This window comes from Pieris rapae, chromosome 14, assembly GCF_905147795.1.
Source record: "Pieris rapae chromosome 14, ilPieRapa1.1, whole genome shotgun sequence".
Classification (NCBI taxonomy): domain Eukaryota; kingdom Metazoa; phylum Arthropoda; class Insecta; order Lepidoptera; family Pieridae; genus Pieris; species Pieris rapae.
The window spans coordinates 1,570,345-1,591,679 of record NC_059522.1 but is presented as its reverse complement, the minus strand read 5'-3'; the positions used below and the strand labels follow the sequence as shown (position 1 = coordinate 1,591,679).

General features: G+C 34.2%; 3 protein-coding genes across 3 annotated transcripts; all 3 read left to right on the top strand.

Moving 5' to 3' along the window:
• The first annotated feature begins 544 nt into the window (after positions 1 to 544).
• LOC111001133 (cytochrome P450 6B2-like) lies at positions 545 to 3,442 on the top strand. The gene is made up of 2 exons (XM_022270854.2): positions 545 to 1,954; positions 3,222 to 3,442. The coding sequence occupies exons 1-2, from the start codon at positions 583 to 585 to the stop codon at positions 3,395 to 3,397; spliced, it is 1,548 nt and encodes a 515-aa protein (XP_022126546.2). The 5' UTR covers positions 545 to 582; the 3' UTR covers positions 3,398 to 3,442.
• A 4,248-nt stretch (positions 3,443 to 7,690) lies between these two features.
• On the top strand, positions 7,691 to 9,789 carry LOC111001131 (cytochrome P450 6B2). Its single transcript, XM_022270851.2, has 2 exons — positions 7,691 to 9,090; positions 9,569 to 9,789. The coding sequence occupies exons 1-2, from the start codon at positions 7,719 to 7,721 to the stop codon at positions 9,742 to 9,744; spliced, it is 1,548 nt and encodes a 515-aa protein (XP_022126543.2). The 5' UTR covers positions 7,691 to 7,718; the 3' UTR covers positions 9,745 to 9,789.
• Positions 9,790 to 13,363: 3,574 nt separating this feature from the next.
• On the top strand, positions 13,364 to 17,993 carry LOC111001137 (cytochrome P450 6B2). Its single transcript, XM_045631129.1, has 3 exons — positions 13,364 to 14,814; positions 17,711 to 17,882; positions 17,958 to 17,993. Exons 1-2 carry the CDS (start codon positions 13,455 to 13,457, stop codon positions 17,872 to 17,874), a joined length of 1,524 nt encoding a protein of 507 aa, XP_045487085.1. The 5' UTR covers positions 13,364 to 13,454; the 3' UTR covers positions 17,875 to 17,882; positions 17,958 to 17,993.
• Positions 17,994 to 21,335: the final 3,342 nt, after the last annotated feature.

Below are 21,335 nucleotides of genomic sequence, written 5' to 3'. Positions count from 1 at the left end.
ACTCGTTTTTAAAAAACTACACTTATGTTTTAATACCCTCTATTATATGACAGTTGCATAAATTACTATAAAATTTATTTACTTACTTTATTTATTTATTTATTCCACACTTTTCTATCTTAACAGTTACTACTAATTCGACAGAACTTCAAAATAATTCCCTCACCAATTATCCTACATAAAAACATTGTTTCTTTCACTTCACTAATAAGAATTCGGGATTCCCAATAAACAATTTTATTATTATATACTTACTCAGTGAAACACGGGAAGGTGCTCGTCTTTTACCTGCTATCAATTCAGTTAGAAAATTTAGGGCAAAAATTTATCTAAAATCAGACAGAGAGTGGCACTCTTATTCTACATAGACAAACCTGCAGCAAAAGAAACGTTTGAACATCGAAAAATTATAATATCAACGCAACCATGTCCATGATTAAGAACCTATTCAATAAGGGTTATGCGTTACTTAACAAACACATCAGTAATCAGATTATTGACAAGATTTTGATAAGACTTTTTAGCGCAGTGAATATAATATATAAAAGGGTGCTATCATATTCATTTCACAAAGCGATAAAAATGGCAGTAACCGCGGTGCTTCTTGCATTTCTCGGTGTAATATTATCAATACTGTATTATTTGTCACAATATAAATTCGATTATTGGAAGAAACGAAATGTACCGCATCTTCCACCGACTCCGCTGTTTGGAAATTACAAAGAATACATACTGATGAAGAAATTTCTCACCGAAGTCGTCAATGGAATATGCGAAAAATTCCCCGAAGAACCATACGTTGGTGCGTTCATGGGAACTGAACCAACGTTAATAGTTAAAGACCCAGACTACTTAAAAATAATCCTAACAAAAGACTTCTACTATTTCAACAGCCGAGAAATTGCCGAGCACTCACATAAAGAGACCTTGGGTAGAAATATATTCTTCACTAGCGGTGATAATTGGAAGATTTTACGACAAAACGTAACTCCACTATTCTCTTTGGCTAAAATGAAGAAAATGTTCTACCTCATAGAAGAATGCTCAAACAACCTTGATAAAGTCTTACTTGATTTGAGTAAAGAGCCTAGCGTCGAGGTTAGAGCTATAATGGCAAGATTTACAATTGACTGTATTGGATCCTGTGCTTTTGGCGTCAATACTAATGCAATGAAACTTGACGAAGGTAGCAACCCCTTCGTGGAAATAGCTCGAAAGATTTTTGAGTCCTCTAACGTCAGAGCTATTAAAGTTGTCAGCCGCCTTATCTGGCCTTCAATTTTCTACAATTTAGGTTTCAATGCTTTTCCATCAGAGGTTTCAGAATTTTTCAGCAAGCTTCTTAACAATGTTTTTGAACAGCGTCAATATAAGAGTTCCGGCAGACACGATTTTGTAGATTTAGTATTGGGTCTGAGGGATGATAAGTTTTTAACAGGTGACAGTATCAGTAACTTAAAGGGTGAAAAGAAGAAAACAACACTGGAAGTCGATCATGATCTATTAAGTGCCCAGTGTATGCTGTTCTTTGCAGCTGGGTTTGAAACATCAGCTACCACACTGAGTTTTATGCTTTTTGAAATGGCAAAGAATCCAGAAATACAAAAACGAGTGTTGGAAGAAGTAGATGATTACTTTTCGAAGAACAAAAAACTATCGTACGAATGTGTTAGTGAGACACCTTTGTTGGACGCTTGCATCAATGAAACATTACGGCTGTATCCTTTAATTGGTGTTTTGACAAGAGAACTTATAGAAGATTACAAACTTCCTTCTGGAGTGCCTTTAAATAAGGGTATGCGTATTCATATACCAGTTCAACATATACAACGAAATCCGGAATATTTCCCTGATCCAGATGTCTTCAGGCCTGAAAGGTTTATGGCCGATAAAAAAGAAAATATCAAACCATTCACCTATATGCCGTTTGGAGAAGGTCCTAGAACATGTATTGGTAAGTGCAACTTAAATTATATCTTCTTCTAAGGCTAAGAACTCACGAAGCGGCTTTCACCTGCGCACGCCGCGGTGCCGTAATGGAGTTTTATTTTCAAAGCTCACAAGGAGTACGGAGTTTTGTGCGGTCACAGAGTCGTCGCGGTTGCGATTATCGCTCTCAATCTTGGCGGTTGATTATCGCAATACGGGCGGTGGCAAGATCAGTATATTTCTAGAACGGCATGGACACACACTAGAAACGAGCTGTTGCGTTATACTCACTTCACAGAAGAATTAAAAAAAGAGTAATAACAAGTCAATCTCACTGCGAGCGGGTGCAATCCGCCGCGGTTGCGAGAACGGCGCCACCACCAACAACAACAACAACAAAATATCTGTATTCTAATAGATAAACAAGTATACTTATGAACGTCAAAAAAAAATTAATTGTAAATTTACATTTACTACCAGTTCGCAAGTCAAGTGCGTAGAGCGGGCAAGAAGAACTGGCAAGAAACTTTCCGCGATTCTTTTCAATCGCCAAGGTTTTAATACAAATTGTTTGAACCGGAGCAAATCAATCCCAAGGATTAGGATCATTTAAGTATTCGTCACATTTATAAAAAGCTATACTTATTATTTTACTTATAACGAGGGCCTTGAAGTTATTTAGTGATAATTCTCTAATTTCGCTTCAAGCGATCATGATTTGATGAATCACAATAATGAGTTTAGAACTTACGATCAATCAACTTACGATAAATAATTATTAGCTATATTATTTTCCCACAAACTGGGAAAACACACTCAATCCCTATTCGCTTGGGAGTTTGTTGTAAAAACGAATACAATTTCCATATAAGGAGTGGTTTATCTTCTGGAGCCTGGTTGGTCAACAATCGCCCGAGGCCAGCTGGTAAAAGATAACGTGCTTTAATTCTTTACATAAATGTCTTTCACTGCGGGCGCGGGTGAATACCGCTTCGTGAGTCCTTAGGCTTATAGTGCCATCGCATACGTCACTTTCGGTTTTTTGGACTTAGTGTCTGTCAGTTGGACACTGAAGATGTAACATACGAGTTCTAAACTGTAAATTAATGCGCTTGACACATAGAGTAGTTTTTTATTTTTGAAAAGGCGTTCCGCTCTTGTTCATGTCAGCAGCGGAATTCGATGCAAATACTGTATAATTGATTGTTATGATAAAAAATATAAATAATTAAAAAAATCTTTCTTTGTGATAAAATTTGTTAAGAATTTATTTTTTACGAAATATTTTTTAGGAATGAGATTCGCCAAGATGCAGATAATTGCGGGCCTCCTCACGATCCTGAGAAAAATTCGAGTTGAACTGGCACCCGACACCCGTATGACAGTGGAATTAGAACCACGCGCGCTGACCACCCAACCTAAATATGGAATAAAATTGAAATTCGTACCGAGAGAATTATCTTCCTGATTTTAGCACCTAATGTGTTTCAAGAAATATAGAGTAAAGTAGTAATGTGTTTTTCATGATTATTTTTAAATTATTCTGTCATTTACAGTTAAAATATCATTTCGTTGTGTATAATATTACTATTAATTACCATTCTTTGTGTATAATACACTCGGCGTGAAAAAAATTGCTCCTTTCCTAAAATACGTGTCAAGCGATTATGACTTCTAAGATCCTTCCTGCATTCTATCAATATTAGAGTAATTTGAAAGTAATGAAAACCCCTATTTAAAAACGGTAGGAAAAACAAAATAAAAGCCAAAAAACAAAAAACATGGAAGTATGATTTTTAAAAAATGGCAGCCTTTTTTAGGACCTATATTTATACAAGTTTCGTTATTTATACATTTAGGTACAGATTATGATCATGATTAACTTTGGCGGCCCATCTTTCACCGATACAGCTATCAATGTAAATATATATATATCTTAGCCTACTAGAAACGATTGCTAAAGAGTTTTCAATTTCCTGTATATTTTTTTTGTTTATATGTATTCCTATACTTAATCCTGCAATAAAATACCTACCATTCCCTCGACCAATGAGGGTGCGGGATTCCCAAATTCCAATAATATAATTATATATTTATTTATGAAAGACTAACAGGTGCTCGTCTTATTGTCACTGCTGTCAAACTGGTTGGTATATTTTCCTATAGAATGGACAGAGATTTATCTAAAATCGGACAAAAATTTACACTCTATCATACAGACAAAGCAATGTTCGAACATCTGTTAATTATCAACACAATCACTTCCGTGAATATAAACTTAAGCTTTAGCTTATCGGTGACTAAATAATCTGTGATCAGATTATTTATATAATTGTGATAAGAATCTTTAACGCAGTGAAAATTGTATATAAAAGGGTACTATCATATACATTTCATAAAGCAATAAAAATGGCAGTAACCGCTGTGTTTCTTGCATTTCTTGGTGAAATATTATCAATATGGTATTATTTGTCACAATATTAATTCGATTATTGGAAGAAACAATATGTACCCAAAAATTTCCAAAAGAACCATACATTGGTGCGTTCGTGAGAACAGAACCAACGTTAATAGTTAAAGACCCAGACTATTTAACATTAATCCTAACAAAAGACTTCTCACTTCTACTATTTCAATAGCTTCATCAGAAGTATATTCTTCACTAGCGGCGATAATTGCAAGATTTTACGGCAAAATGTCAGTCAATGTCCCTATTCTCTTTGGTAAAACAGAAGAAAATGTTCTACTCCATAGAAGAATGCTCAGACAACCTTGATAAAGTCTTATTTGATTTAAGCAGAGCCTAAGTTAAGGTTAGATCTTTAAGGATCCAATACAGTCAATTGTAGGTAAATCTTGACAATTTATAATTTCAGATTTTTTGTAGTAATTTGTCATTTGTCCATTTGTTTTTTGATTGGCAAATCTGAAACTTTTGTTACACTTGAAAATGAACCTAACGCGAGAAAATTTTCAGTCAATGATTTATTATGACAACTTTCGTTGTGAGCTTACTCAATAAAAAAGCTATGATAGGCTGCTTAGAATTTGTTATTGAAACCCCATCTCGTGCCACTATTGGTTTAACGAGTTTAAGTGTGGACGTAGCAAGCTATACGACTCATGATAGAGGAAAATAAGAGAGTGATTCCCCATACTTGAACCGACGACCGGAAACACCTTCGCATGGACTGGTGTCGCCAAATGATAGATAAATTCAACGGCGGTGACTTAAATGCTATAATTGACATCGTCACAGGTGATAAAAGCCGTATATATTGCTACGAATCCGAAACCAAAAGACAATCAGCTCAGTGGGTGTTTCTTGTGGTGTCAATCGTTAAAATAGAAATATATTAAGTGAGATTACTTTATCAATAACTATATAAAGTACAGAACAATGATATTTCAGTAACTTAGTCTATGGTCTAGTCCCAATAGGGTAGTAACCGTGTCAGTATACAATAATTTATATGTATATTAAATAATTAAAATACTAGATAAAACTTAGATTATCCTATCCTATTTAAATCAAAATTTGTGAGTATTGAACGTGCATAGAGATGTATCTTGAAAATAATGCTTTGCAAGGGTAAGCTATATTCTACAGAAAAACTGTATAAAGAAACAGATCTTCTAACAGTTAGGCAACTATACATCCTTCAATGTATACTTAAAGTCCACAAAAATAACTCTTGACATATCATTATTAAGCAAAAGAAATCACTCAAATATAATAAAATCTCAAACTATGTCTCTCATGTCTTACACTAAATCAAAAGATGATGGTGCGATCTTTCTATTTAATTTTTATCTACCCTACTTTTGTAGTTATTACGATTTAATATAAACTTTTGTTAGATTTGGATTTTTAAAATATGTTATTTATTTGATTACCTATTTAAGTACTTACACTGTTTTGTTTATAGACCTTTGTTAAGTATCAACATATAGGAAAGAGTGTGTATCCCTAACACAGGTTCTAGAACTTAAAAGGGATGTACTAACTAAAATGTATATTTAAGACCATTAACCTTATAAATAAATTTTAGTTTTTTTTTTTATTAATTATCCTGGGTCTCAGTCTGAGTTTTCACTGCTTGTCTTCTTGGGAGGGTAACTGGGGGGGATAGGGACGGTTTGGGCGATGGCCGAGTATCGCCAGCTCGACCTTGATACGTTCGGCGAGGCGGTTCAGCTGCGCCTTCTGCACAGGGCAGCGATTATGCTGCCATTGCCTCCTGAGCGCGCGCTTCCGTTGGATCATCCTTAGCACGTAAGGGGGCAGGTCTGGGTGTACGACCTTCGGTGGAGGCGTGGTTGTTGCTTCCGTCAGAGCCGCCTGGAGTTGCTGCGTCATTGACTCTGCCATGTCGTCAACGGCACCTGTCGTCGTGTCCGGTGGGACTATAAATTAATTAACAGTATGTTAAATCGGAGGTCATGTATTCTAGGGGAAACTTCGATACCGCGTTTTATAGACCAAGTGGTGCGCTCTATGGATCATCATTGGCACTACATAATTAATTTATTTTAAAATTTGTTTATTTGAAGATTGATGATTTATGACTTATAGTCTATATATACTGAGTAATTATTGTATTTTTATAGAAATTATTTTATTTAAGGTTTCGATTTTGATCATTTTGTTACCACACAAACTGTGTTTTTTCTTTTCTAATTTTTAGATTGTTTTAGTTAATAGAATAAGCAATACGCAAGTACAAAAAGCTACTTAATATCTCATTTTTCTCATCTAGACCTATCGTTGAGTTTACAAATTATGCAATACAATTTCATTTTGTTTGTGTAAATATTTGTCTAAAAATTTTGGAATTGTTTTCTAGTGGAGTGGTTATCTATTGTATTGACATACCTACGCCATTTTGATGTTATTTGAATAGTGTTTAAGAGATATTTAGAACTAAAAATAAGTATAAAATAGAACATATTATGTCTTTAGATTTTAATTTCCATAAAAACCTATTAAAGAAATTATCTTCTTAAATATATTGTTTGTTGTCTGATATGTATTTTCAGAAAAAATAAATGGAGTTTTTTGTTTTTTTAGTAAAAAATCGAGATTTCCCAAACACTGCATTTTTTGTGTTGTGAGTTGTGACACTCTCGTTGCCGATGTGTGATATTTATCTACTGATTATCATCATGATCGACATTGGCAGGCCATCTTTTATCTTTACAGCTTGCATTATGGAAATATTCATTTCAGTAAAAGTAAACTAATTGTTGAGTTATATTCATATCCCAAAATAAAAAAATAACAAAAAAGAAATTTTTAAAAGAGTTTTTAATTGCCCTTATAATTTATAAGTTTACATATATATTTCTATAGTTAATACTGCCATATAATACTTAAGCATGGTTTACTCCTAGTACGATGTGTTTAAAATTGGTTTCACTCAACTAATGAGAATTCGGGATTCCAATTCAAATACCAATTTACTTAATGAAACACGGGCAGATCTTCGTCTTTAAACAGCTGGTTCAATTCAGTTGGTTAAATTAGCACTGATGTTTATCTTAAATCAGACAAAAATTATCACTCTTAATCGATACAGACAAAGCTGCAACAAAAGCAATGTTCGAACATGGATTAATTATAATATCAACGCAATCATGTCCATGATTAGGAACCTATTCTAGGGCTTATCGGTTACTTAATAATCAGTGATCAGATTATTTATATAATTGTGATAAGAATGCTTAACGCAGTGAGAATTGTATATAAAAGGGTACTATCATAATATTCATTTCACAAAGCGATAAAAATGGCAGTAACCGCGGTGCTTCTTGCATTTCTTGGTGTAATATTATCAATACTGTATTATTTGTCACAATATAAATTCGATTATTGGAAGAAACGAAATGTACCGCATCTTCCACCGACTCCGCTGTTTGGAAATTACAAAGAATACATACTGATGAAGAAATTTCTCACCGAAGTCGTCAATGGAATATGCGAAAAATTCCCCAAAGAACCATACGTTGGTGCGTTCATGGGAACTGAACCAACGTTAATAGTTAAAGACCCAGACTACTTAAAAATAATCCTAACAAAAGACTTCTACTATTTCAACAGCCGAGAAATTGCTCAGCACTCACATAAAGAGACCTTGGGTAGAAATATATTCTTCACTAGCGGTGATAATTGGAAGATTTTACGACAAAACGTAACTCCACTATTCTCTTTGGCTAAAATGAAGAAAATGTTCTACCTCATAGAAGAATGCTCAAACAACCTTGATAAAGTCTTAATTGATTTGAGTAAAGAGCCTAGCGTCGAGGTAAAAGCTTTAATGGCAAGATTTACAATTGACTGTATTGGATCCTGTGCTTTTGGCGTCAATACGAATGCAATGAAACTTGACGGAGGTAACAACCCCTTCGTGGAAATAGCTCGAAAGATTTTTGAGACCACTAACGTCAGAGGTATAAAAGTTGTCAGCCGCCTTATCTGGCCTTCAATTTTCTACAATTTAGGATTCACAGCCTTTCCATCTGAGGTTCCAGAATTTTTCAGCAAGCTTCTCACAAATGTTTTTGAACAGCGTCAATATAAGAATTCCGGCAGACACGACTTTGTAGATTTAGTATTGGGTTTGAGGGATGATAAGTTTTTGACAGGTGACAGTATCAATAACTTAAAGGGTGAAAAGAAGAAAATAACACTGGAAGTCGATCATGATCTATTAAGCTCTCAGTGTACACTGTTTTTCGCAGCTGGGTTTGAAACATCAGCTACCACACTGAGTTTTATGCTTTTTGAAATGGCAAAGAATCCAGAAATACAAAAACGAGTGTTGGAAGAAGTAGATGATTACTTTTTGAAAAACAAAAAACTATCGTACGAATGTGTTAGTGAGACACCTTTGCTGGACGCTTGCATCAATGAAACATTACGGCTGTATCCTTTAATTGGTGTTTTGACAAGAGAACTTGTAGAAGATTACAAACTTCCATCTGGAGTGCCCTTAAATAAAGGCATGCGTATTCATATACCAGTTCAACATATACAAAGAAATGCGGAATATTACCCTGATCCAGATGTCTTCAGGCCTGAAAGGTTTATGGGCGATGAAAAAGATAACATTAAACCATTTACCTATATGCCGTTTGGAGAAGGTCCTAGAACATGTATTGGTAAGTGCAAGTTATATTATATTAAAATAAAAAAAATACGTTTATTTTGAAACATAAGATCATCTAGGTATCACTTATTCCACGTCAATCAATTCGAACTTGAAATTATTATAAGATAACTTATTATAAGATTCTTTAACTAATACTATTATGGTTTTGTTTAACAAAACTTAAAACTTGGTAACTTAAACGTTATTCATACTTTTTTAGATAATATTAAAATTTTCAATACCTAAAACCATTGGTCTTGACATCAGAATTGCAAGCAGGTGATCACTGTTTATTTTTGCTCAAGTATGACGGTTTTCTCTCGACGTTTTATTTCGCTGCATATATTAGTGTATACATATTTTGAAAATTCCAATGGTTCACTCCTGTGAACTCCAATAATCTGCTCTTAAAATATTCGAGTTTATTTTAATTTTTATTCCTCTGTGACGTAATTATTTAGAATTTATTTTTAACGAAATATTTTTAGGAATGAGATTCGCAAAGATGCAGATAACTGCAGGCCTCCTCACGATCCTGAGAAAAATTCGAGTGGAACTGGCACCTGACACCCAAATGACAATAGAATTAGAACCACGCGCGCTGACCACCCAACCTAAACATGGAATGAATCTGAAATTCGTATTGAGAGAAACATCTGGCTGATTTTGTTGCCTTATGTTTTTCGAGAAATATAATAATGAATATTAATGTAGTTTTCATAGTTATTTCTGAATTATTCTATCATTTACGTTTACTTTAAATATCATTTCGTTGAGTATAATATTACCATTCATTACCATTCTTTGTGTATAATATGACTAGTACCCATTCGTTTCTATTTAACACTGTGATGATCATTTTAGAAGGTATAATAAATGTAGAAAATTTAATTTTTTTACTTAATTTCCCTATTAATGAAACAACATCATAGGTAGAAGAATTTAGTAAAATATTGAAATTTTTTAGGAGAATTGTTATAAAATATTGTTTTTTCTTGTACTGAAAATTGTTGTCAACAATAATAATTCTGAATACTTAGCAACTGATTATGGTCATGATCAATCGGCGGTCCATTTTTATCTTGCTTTTTTAGCTTACAATATGGCCTGCCTATTTCCATTTCAATAAAATAGTAAAATATAAAGTCGATATTTTCGACCAGTTAAATACTAAGAGATAGTCTTAGGGTGCACGGAACCCGAATAGGGATTCATTTTATGGCTAGTTTTAGTAGTAGACTGGGAGATAGTGAAACAAAATATTGGGTCATTTGTGTATAGTAATAAGAGCGTACCAATTCTTAAAAGGCCGGCAACGCACTCGCGAGCCCTCTGGCATTGAGGGTGTCCATGGGCGGCGGTATCACTTAACATCAGGTGAGCCTCCTGCCCGTTTGCCCCCTGTTCTATAAAAAAAAAAAGTATAGCGGTTGTTCAGGGCGTATTACGAAATGAAAAATAGAATAATGATCGTCATAGCGCTGGCACCGACGGTCCAAGCGTGTGGGCATTAGTGGAACTCGTCAGATTAATAACGAGTGTCCAACGATTTGTTCCACAAAAATTTTAGTGCATTCCGATAGTCCATAAAAAAATAAGACAGCAGTGTCAGCCATACTTCTCCGGTGTGACTTACAGCCCGCCATACCGACGCCAATGCGTTAATTTTAAAAACAATCAACCATTTGTATCAGGCTAATTTTGACACAGTTAATGATAATTATGCCAACAAAAGTAAAAACAACATGCCATACTTTCCGGACGGGGCCAAATGGTCGTCCCTACCGCCTTATCAGCAATTTTTTGCCAAACAATTTGTACCAGTCAAAATTTTTTTCGACAGTCCCTGTATGATTATAAATAGTGATAATGCCATACCCGTGACAGGTGGCGAATGTCTACAATCTTTTTTTTTAGTTGTAAGATTTTTTTTGTATTTATATTTTTCGTATTCTTGGTGAACGCAAGAATCTCTACTCAAGCGGAATAAAAACAGGAACAAAGTAGGGGTAAAACCTCTTATTATTTTCCACCTGTTGCGGCCTCGCCAGTTTTGTGGCCATTTTCCAAGGCTACTTGGACATTACAATATTAAAAATATAGCTTTACACAAAAAACGATATTCTTGTTGGTAACAAAACAAACTATGACAGCTTTTTATTACATTAAAATTTGATAAATTTGATAAAGTAATACTAAATTTAGGCCAGTCGTTTTCAAATATCCAAATAAGAAAACAGATCGGTTCATAACTAAGCCGTCGTCCAATGAGCTGAGAATCATGTTTACTTTATTTCCGTATATACGTATTTAATTATTATCTATAATCTTATCTATAATAAGACCTTGATTTTATTTATTACAACGTCATTTTATTTAAAGTACATATTGGGAAACAGACAACACTTTCAAGTGGGTAGGAAGGAGTATTTGAACTTTTGAAAACAATTTAAAAAAAAAGTTATTATTAAATTTGAATACTACATTATCACTGATTGATATAGTCTAATAAAATTCCAAGAAAAATATAGTTCCCTAGTAAAACTACAATAATGCTGCGAAAACTATTGATGATAGAACCAAAAAAAAATTCACAATATTTAAGAACAAATAAACATCTACAAATGCTTAACAATATAATGTCCACACATATGAAGCCGCAAAACGTGCCAGAATAAAAAGGATATTTAGTTAAAAAGAAAGTTTACTACAATTCCCTGAGCTAGTCTCGTCCATTTGAATACTTTTAAATTAAATCAATCACCGTAATTTTTCACTATGGAGTGGACATTGAAAGAAAACCGAATAGCTGTTATTGCGTTGCACCGCTGCGGGGTACTCGTCGAGCACCAAGTCTTCAAGTTGGTCAAAATGTAACGCTCAGGTTTATGTACCGTACTATTGATAGGTACAATTAAGTCTCCAGTGTTGAGGACAAGAAAAAAATTGGTCGGCCACGCTCCGCAAGAACACCACCAGTAATCAAAGGTATCAAGGCGCCTATAGAAAGAAATCCTGTCCGAAAACAGAAGTTGATGGCTTTGCAGATGGATGTCAGTAGGAAAACAGTAAAAAAGGTTTTTAATGAAGACCATCGTTCGTTCATCGTCTACGATCATACAAAAGAAAGAGTCGGTACTTACTAAATTCTCGTCTAAAAGTAATAAGAACAGAATGATAGATTGTACGCTAGGAGTTCTGAGGCAACAGCAACGTGAACATCATCCATCATCAGTAATGGTCTGGTTGGGAGTTTTATTTTTGCGAAACGGGGGTCAAGACTCAAGACCAAAGGTGTAACAAGAGACGGTCTCGAATCGGCTTGTCAAAGACCTGTCCAGTACGCTATTTGCGGGACATCAGTTCGTATTCCAGTAGGACTCTGCGCCTGCACACAAAGCCAAGAACCACTCAAGCCTGGTTTGAGCGTCAAAACAACGACTTAATTAGACATGAGGATTGGCCTTCCTCCAGTCCGGACTATAATCCTTTGGACTATAAATTTAGCAGGTGTTGAATCACGTGTTGGGTGCAAGAAATTGCAATCCTACTGTAAAGACTTCTAAGGCGATGTCAATGTAATGGAAGATGGTTGTTGCAGCAGCCAGTCACGGGTCTCTTGGTATAATGCTTTAGCGACCCCAAGTTACCCCAACAGTGACGTGATTGGTGGGAGGGGTTTAGTGGGTAGGGCTTTTAGAGTTAGTCGCGGAAATTGTGCGGCAGTGCAGCATTCCCCTCAATATAAAAAAGGTGTTAGAGAGGAAGGTCTGTGATAAGCCCCATAAAAATTTGGAGAGTCTGTAGTTTTCTTTAAAAGAAGTCTCTGAAATCGATCTTGCATATGGTGCGTGTTGACGACGACTGGCCGCGGCAAAAACGCGCGGTAAAAACTAATCAATACTTTTGTTTTTATCATTATTTCCATTTATGACAGAACTTTGGAACCGACTACGTAGTTTAAATTCATTTTGTAATAAATATGTGCAACAATAGTTTGATTTAAATGATTAATTTGAATAATTTCTGTCCATTTTAGCATAGATAATTTTGTTTTTAAATATTGACACTTAACTACCTAATCTTATCAATCTTGTATTGATATGATTTTATATAAAGTGGTTAGGTTGCATAATAATAATGGCTCATTATCTTCCACAATATGATGGGTTTATTTATTTTATATCTCTTTCTTTACACTATCTTTTTACATAAGAAACATTGGCCGTTTTATACACTTTAAAAGTCATTGTCCGACTTCGTCCTTAAAAAGACATTGGAAGCGTTAAATGTATGTTGTTAAACGACATTACCGGTTTTTAACATAAAAGCAAAAACCATTCAACATTTGACTCAGTCTGAAGCGGTCGCAAAATGATGATTCTTGTTGCATTATCCGCAATATTCGTATTGATTTTATACAAAGCAACTTGCAAATTTAACTACTGGAAACGGAGAGGCGTACCGTATCTCCAACCAATTCCCTTTTTTGGCAACTATAAAGATTACATAATCCTCAACAATACAATAACACACACAGTGAACAAGATCTGTGACTCGTTTCGTAAAGAACCATACATCGGAGCATTTTATGGAACGGAGCCGACGCTAATTGTGAAAGATCCGGAATACATCAAACTTGTGCTAGCAAAGGACTTCTACTATTTTAACAGCCGAGAAAATGGCGATTATGCAACCAAAGAAATCTTAACAGGTGGCTTGTTCCTGTCAGGTGGTGATCGGTGGAAAGTTGTGAGGCAGCATTTAACTCCATTCTTTTCGTCCGCGAAAATGAAGAAAATGTTCTACTTGATAGAAGAATGCACGGTCGGGCTGGAGAAATTGATTGAAGATTCGCTTCAGAAGCCCAAAGCAGGAGTTCGTTCGATGATGGCAAGGTTTACAATAGACTGCATTGGATCATGTGCTTTTGGCGTTAACATAAATGCAACCTCTTGCGAAGAGCATGAAAACCCATTCTGTGTTATCGGACGTAAGATCTTTGAACCATCCACTGCCAGAGGTCTCAAGTTAATTGGACGAGCTGTGTGGCCGAATATATTCTATAAATTAGGCTTCCAAGCATTCCCCTCAGACATCACCGATTTCTTTGGAAACCTCCTGAAAAGAGTGTTCGATGAGCGAGGATACAAACATTGTGGCAGACATGACTTCGTCGATCTTGTGTTAGGTTTTAAGGAAAACAAATACATCACGGGAGACAGTATAACAACCCTAAAAGGAGAATATAAAAAGACGAGTCTGGAGGTAGACGACTCCTTTCTCAGTGCGCAATGTGTCGTATTATTTGGAGCTGCCTTTGAAACAACAGCGACTACACTGGCTTTTCTTTTGTATGAGCTTGCGAAGAATCCAGATAAACAAAAGCGGGCGATAGAGGAAGTGGAACTGTATTTCAAAAACCATGATCGGATAGAGTACGAATGTGTCTATGAAACACCGTATTTAGATGCTTGCGTGTGTGAAACTCTCAGAATTTATCCAGTTCTTGGGGTAGTGACAAGAGAAGTGGTAGAAGATTACACTCTCCCCTCGGGTGTTCCCCTAACCAAGGGCGTGCGCATCCATATACCAGTTCACCACATGCACCATAATCCCGAATATTTTCCGGAACCGGATGTGTTTAGACCAGAAAGATTTTTAGGCGCGGAAAAGGAACGAATAAAACCATTTACGTACATGCCATTCGGAGAAGGACCAAGGACATGTATAGGTAATAATGTTAATTTAGTTAGGCACTTTATATTCGGTCATAATATATTCATATGCAATAAAACTTTCTTATATAATATGTTTATTGTATACGTATACGTACAACATTACATACGTACGTACGAACACATAATTTTATTCTATGTAAACATAAAGCGACATCAAAATACTTAAAGAAGTTTACAGTTAGTTAAAAAATATATAATTTATTAACAAAAATACATACACTACAAATATTAAATACAAAAGATATGTACTGAAAGACTGTACTGCGTATGTGAAACTAGGAGGATTTGATTTCCATTGCCAGTAAAAAAAAAAAAAAAATATAAAAAGGACCTCTGACATTCAATACAAATTTTAAAGGTATGAAATTTTAATTTCATCCTCTCAATCCATAACACTAATAAGATTAGTAGTAGAGCGCCGTAAGGTTTATACCTCGGAATCCAGGGCCAGTCAATGAATCTTAATATAAACCTTGAAAATATGTTTTTAATAGTATATAGAAAAATGTTAAAAAAAAATTTTTTCGCGCTCTCAATTTTTTAAAAATTACTTAGGCCCTCACAGGATAGTACACGTTGTAACTTGCTAGACTTAATACGTAGCTGTTGTTTTCGTTCCGAAAAATATTTATTTCAGATTTTTGTTTATTAAAAATTAATGTTTATATTATTGTGCAGTGAGTGTGATAAACGTTAATTACTGAACATTACTGAGTTTTAAAAACTTTGAAAATAGTGGCATAAATTGTAAGTATTTGTTTTTCATTTATATTACATGCTTTTGAAAATAGTTATGAATATTTTGTAATAAATCGATGTTAAAAGTTAGAATATAATAGTAGAATTTAATAATATAAATCATATATGATATAAAAGTTAGTTATTAATATTACTAATACCTATTTGTTGTTGCAGCCACGTGTCGCAATGGGTGAACCATCCAGTATTGATAGTACAAGCAATGATTGCCTCATTTGTGATAAAATCGGATCTAGCTCTGAATTAAGCTCTGAACTAGGAGATATTATAAAAGTCACTAGAGGCATATCATCATTAAAAGCTGCATCTGCGGAAAGAGGGGATGGACTTTCTCAGTATATAAATACTCGCGACTACGTGCATTCGGTATGCAGACAAAAATATATTAATAAAGGATGCATTAATTATTATTTAAAAAAAAAGAACACCACATCTGCATGCTCTCCACCTAAAAAAAAGCTTCGAACAGCTACTTCAATTGATTTTGATTGGAAAACTAGGTGCTTCTTTTGTGAAAAAGAAGCGGATGAAATGAAGGAAAGAAGGAAGTCCAAGTCGTCAAGACAACAAATCAGCTACGTCACTAGTACTGATTTCAAGAAAAGTATAGTAAGTTTGATATGTGAAGACAAAAGTGAATATTGTCGCAATATTCATAAAATAATTGTAGGCGTGTTAGATTTAGTAGATATAGATGTTTTAGTTTTATTGACTGCTCTCTCACCAACAGACCGAGAAATTTATTTTCGAAAACCATTCAAAGGCAAAATACCGCAAAAAACGTACTCTTCCAAATGCTTAGAGAGAATATTACCTAAGTGTAAAGAGCCTATTCTGTTCTTACATGCATTCACTGGGTGTGACACGACATCAGCTTTTTTCCAACGTGGCAAAAACGTATTTGCAAAATGCTGCGACAGTCTTCAAAAATGAATGCGAAAATACTGACATTTTTAAGACTGGTGTTACATGCACTCTTGCTTTATACGGTGCCCCCCAGAAAATAAAAGATCTTAATGCATTAAGATATAACTCTTTTTTGAAAGCAACTGCTAAAAATACCTGCGTTAAACTGCCGTCATTACCACCCACTGCAGATAGCGCATTTGAACACTTTAAAAGAGTATTTTTGCAAGTTCAAACATGGCTTGGAAGAGAAATATTACCAGAAGAATGGGGCTGGAAATATAAATGCGGAATATTGACACCGCAAACAATGACGCAACGACCAGCTCCAGAATCTTTATTAAAAATTATTTTTTGCTCATGCAAAACAGGATGTGGAGCATCTTGTGGGTGCAGGAAAAGTGGATTAAACTGCACTGCAGCTTGCTTAGAATGCAATGGTGACAGCTGCACTAATCCTTCACCTACAATCTATATCAACGAGATCGACGACGACGACTATAATGTACAATGATGTAACAATGTGTATAGTTAATGATAAAAAAGTTTTTTTGTAACTTATTTTTTACGATAATCTAATAAATTAACATTGAAGTTACTCTGCACATATAATTTATTACAAATAAAATTAAATTTTTCGCTATAAACACTTTTTCCCCCTTCCGCCTCTCATTTTTCAGTAAATTGTTGTTAAAAATTGTTGTAAATCGAGATCGGTCAAATTTTTTTTTTTAACTTTTTTATTTGAGGTTTTAATAATGCAGTCTCATACTTGATATACAGATTCATTGACTGGCCCTGGGTTCCGAGGTTTGACCATTTTTATGCCTTACGGCACTCTACTATAGCGTGAAATCGCGCGGAAAGGAACACAAAATCGCAGACCTTGAATTTATCGGTAGTTACGGAAAAAATCTAACAAGTTATTCCTAGACAGAGCTTTTTTTAGCAGATTTACCAGATTCCTAATTAGATCAGAACAACTTTATGAAAACCGGTACATATTTATTTTAAAACAAGTTGAAATTTTAAATACCACGCGCCATTTTCATCTTATTCAAGACAATGACTTAATTATAACAGTTTCAAAAAAAATCTTCTAACCGTGCACTTTAATAAGCCTACTTCAAAGAGAGAGATAATTAAATGTGTAACTTCAGTGTGCATATCCCTAATTATTTCTCAGTATAGTGTCGGAAAGAACTCACAAAGTTTCTTTTTCAGGTCTGAGATTTGCTAAAATGCAATCAATTGCTGGTCTACTGACACTGCTGAGAAAGTGTCAAGTGGAGTTGGTTCAGGAGACGCCCACGAAAATCCAATTCGAGCCTCGGGTATTAACCACGCAACCAGTGGAGGAGATTCATTTGAAATTTACTCCAAAATGAATAAAAAGATAATAATAATAATAATAATTTATTTATTTTTCTCTCTTAAACATTAACAATTGCATGATGAAACATTAACAAAGATGAAAATATTATGTATATATGTCGATGTTCCATTATTACATGTTTGTTTGTTATAATTAAATTTATGAAATGTAATCGTTTATTTGCTATGTGGTACAATTAGATGCATTAATTATAAACATGCGCATAATACCCATATAAATAGGCATGCAAATGTCATATTAATTTTTATAATGTCATATACCTAATACAAACATAAAACATAATGTAATAATTTTAAATAACTCACCTATTATTATGACATTATGTCTATATTTCATTATATTATAGCCGAAAACCAAAACTTTTTATGACGAATTTTGATTGAGTAAATGTGAATGTTTGAAAATATGTATAAATGTATATTATTATTTTTATAAAAAAATCAGATCGGATCCGAGTGGTCGGCATTTCGAGTGCTGAATACTAGGAGAGCTAGGGATAGCAATGTTTCAAAAAATTAACAGGACGCTTGCACGGATCCAAGTGGTCGGCACCGCTACTATGACCTCGCTCCACTCGGATCCGAGAAATGAGCCCTTTATGTGTTAAAAATAGCCGATACACCCCTTTCTGAATCTTAGGCCGTGGTTATGAGACCTACCAGCAATGCAAAACCTTCTAATTATACAATTTGCCGCAGTCCTTTGGAAATAATATACACGTGTACATTAAGGCCATTCATATAATTTAAAAGCATTATTTACTTTAAGATAACAAAGCACTTTGAGCAGGAGGTAATGTAGTTTCAATTACACAAAAGTTACTTAAAATAACCCTTAAGCCAACAAAATCTTTTAAGCAAACTCTCAATGAGTGCCACTTAACCCATGAACCCAAACATATACTTTGTTGGCTACATATATATTATCGACACGTGTGTGCAATTTTAATGCTGTCTCTGTAGAGGCATCTACGCATGCGCAGCACACCCCTAGATATAAAAGGGTGACCATAAATATCATTTATCTCGAATAACGAACATTTTGATAATGTGTTCATGTTATCTAATCTATGAACATAATACTACAAGTGAATAACGAAGAGTTGGAACATATATAATGTTAATAACAATCAATATTTTCACATAGAATCGGGGGCAAACGGGCAGGAAGATCATCTGATATTAGGTCCGCCCATGTACACTTTTAAAGCCAGATGACACTCGAGTGGGTTGCTGGCATATAAGACAACCGTCTCGCCTTGCTGAGCACACCAAGGCTATTCTAGACTAACTTAGCCTATTATTATTATTATTCCTTTCAAATCAATGCGAAACTGAACGTCGTTCGTCAACGCCCAGTTCCCCGATGCCGACTGTGGCTTTACAAAGAGAAGAGTAGCGACAAAGTGTTTTTTTGGTTTTAAAATTTGACTTTACTCAAGCGTCCAATTGAATAAAAAAAATATGTTTATTGTGGATCATAATATAGACAGGTATCACTTATTCCACGTCATTAAATTTGAACCTGCAGGCATGTCTACTCATCGGCAAAGAAGACAGAGGGCGAGAGAAAAAGCCGGCGTAAACTGTCGGTACTCTTTTAAATAGTAGACTACTACATATATACAATGTATTTTTATTTGGTATTCTTGCTTAATCTGTCAAAATAGAATCTTTTATCTTTGAAATAATTATTGCAGAAGCTATTTTGAGGCCGTTTCTTATTAAAATCACGCTAAAAATGTAGCCTTGTTCAGTATCTTATCGTAGGTATGAATAATATAGTTGCTAATTATTACCTGTCAAAACAATTAAAATTATCTTCACATTTACTATATTCTAAGCCAGTGATTCCCAAAGTGGTCTATATCGACCCCTAGGGGTCTATGACAACCTGCAAGGGCTTTACGTCAGCGAAAAAAAAATTTGGGGGTCCACGATAGTGGATCTCAACACATACACTGATAGTACCTATTTACTTACATCATACTATGTTATAATATCAAAACATATACATTATTTATAATAGTACCTATGACGTAAAAAAAATATTATATATGTTTATAAAATTGGGTAAGTTGTAGGATGTTGGTATTCGCTTTGTGATCGTAATACATTTTGAACTTATAAAACAAAATAAAATTCAATTCAATTAATAAATGTATAACTTAACATTTGTTTTTACTTTAATTTTTTTTTAATTTAAAGGACATCAATATCAGGTAAGTATCAGGACCCAACACGGAAAAACATGGCAAGGGGTCTACGACACCAAAAAGTTTGGGGAACTCTGTTCTAAACAAACGAACAACCGGTTTAATATTGTAGTGTAAATAATATCTGCTAATACTGTTATATAATTGTAATAATAACATTTGCATACATGTAATAGTAATTAATAAACAAATGATCCTTTTGGTCAATAAAGATATTTATGTGCACAATTTGCTTCTATTAAATCAATTTTGTTAAATATTGATTACTTTAATATCAAAGAAAGGGATAAAATTTGATTACCAAACCACCCTTTAAGAGCTAATCCAACCCTCTCTTATTTGTGGTACTGCATGTAAAAATCTAGCATTGACTTTTCAAATTACAGATCTATTACTACAATAATTACAAGTTAAAATCTTACGATGCATAGAATATATTGAAAATATTTGGAAAAAGTTGAAGGCGCCATTTGCAAGATCACACTGGAAACGAATGAATATCGAGAATTATTTCATGTTCAATATTTGTAGGGATAAATATTATTATTATTGTAATTACTATTATTATTAATGTACGATAACCTCTTAGACACTAAATTGCCGACTCGTTGCAAACATAAATAAAGCAGACTAAACACAGTTCAGATAAGTGTTTGTTTGGTTATTTCATATCTTCATTATAATTGCAGTCATTACCCGTGGATAGAGGACGTGGTGGCGAGTCAGCCAGTTTACCGCCACAACGTTTTTTTTTTTCTTTTTTTCTTACGCACAGAAGAGATGTATAGAAGTTAATTTAAGATCAACGCTTAGATCAATCTAATATATACAATTCTCAATTTTAATTAAATCAATTAGAAAAGGTTTAAAATTTTCAACAAAAATTGGAACATCATTAAATTATTTATATATTTCAGAGATCAATCATAACGAATGTAGATTTGATTGATATCATACCAACTATGACACATCTCGGAAAATGAAATGATTACCCCAACATGGTATACACAGGGCTGTAGAAAAAAGATAAGGGATCTCTTGGTCTAAACAAATACTTGCCCCTGTAGAATGTGAGAGCGATTCTCTGACGATGCCTTATAAGACTCGAGGTGGTTTTAGTGTATTGTAAAAGTTCTTATAGCAAATATGCCCATCCAGTCTCTAAACAGCAGAGATTCTGATTTCTGAATGCTCCTCTAATCCGACTATTTTTAGGGACAGCAAAAATACATTCTTAA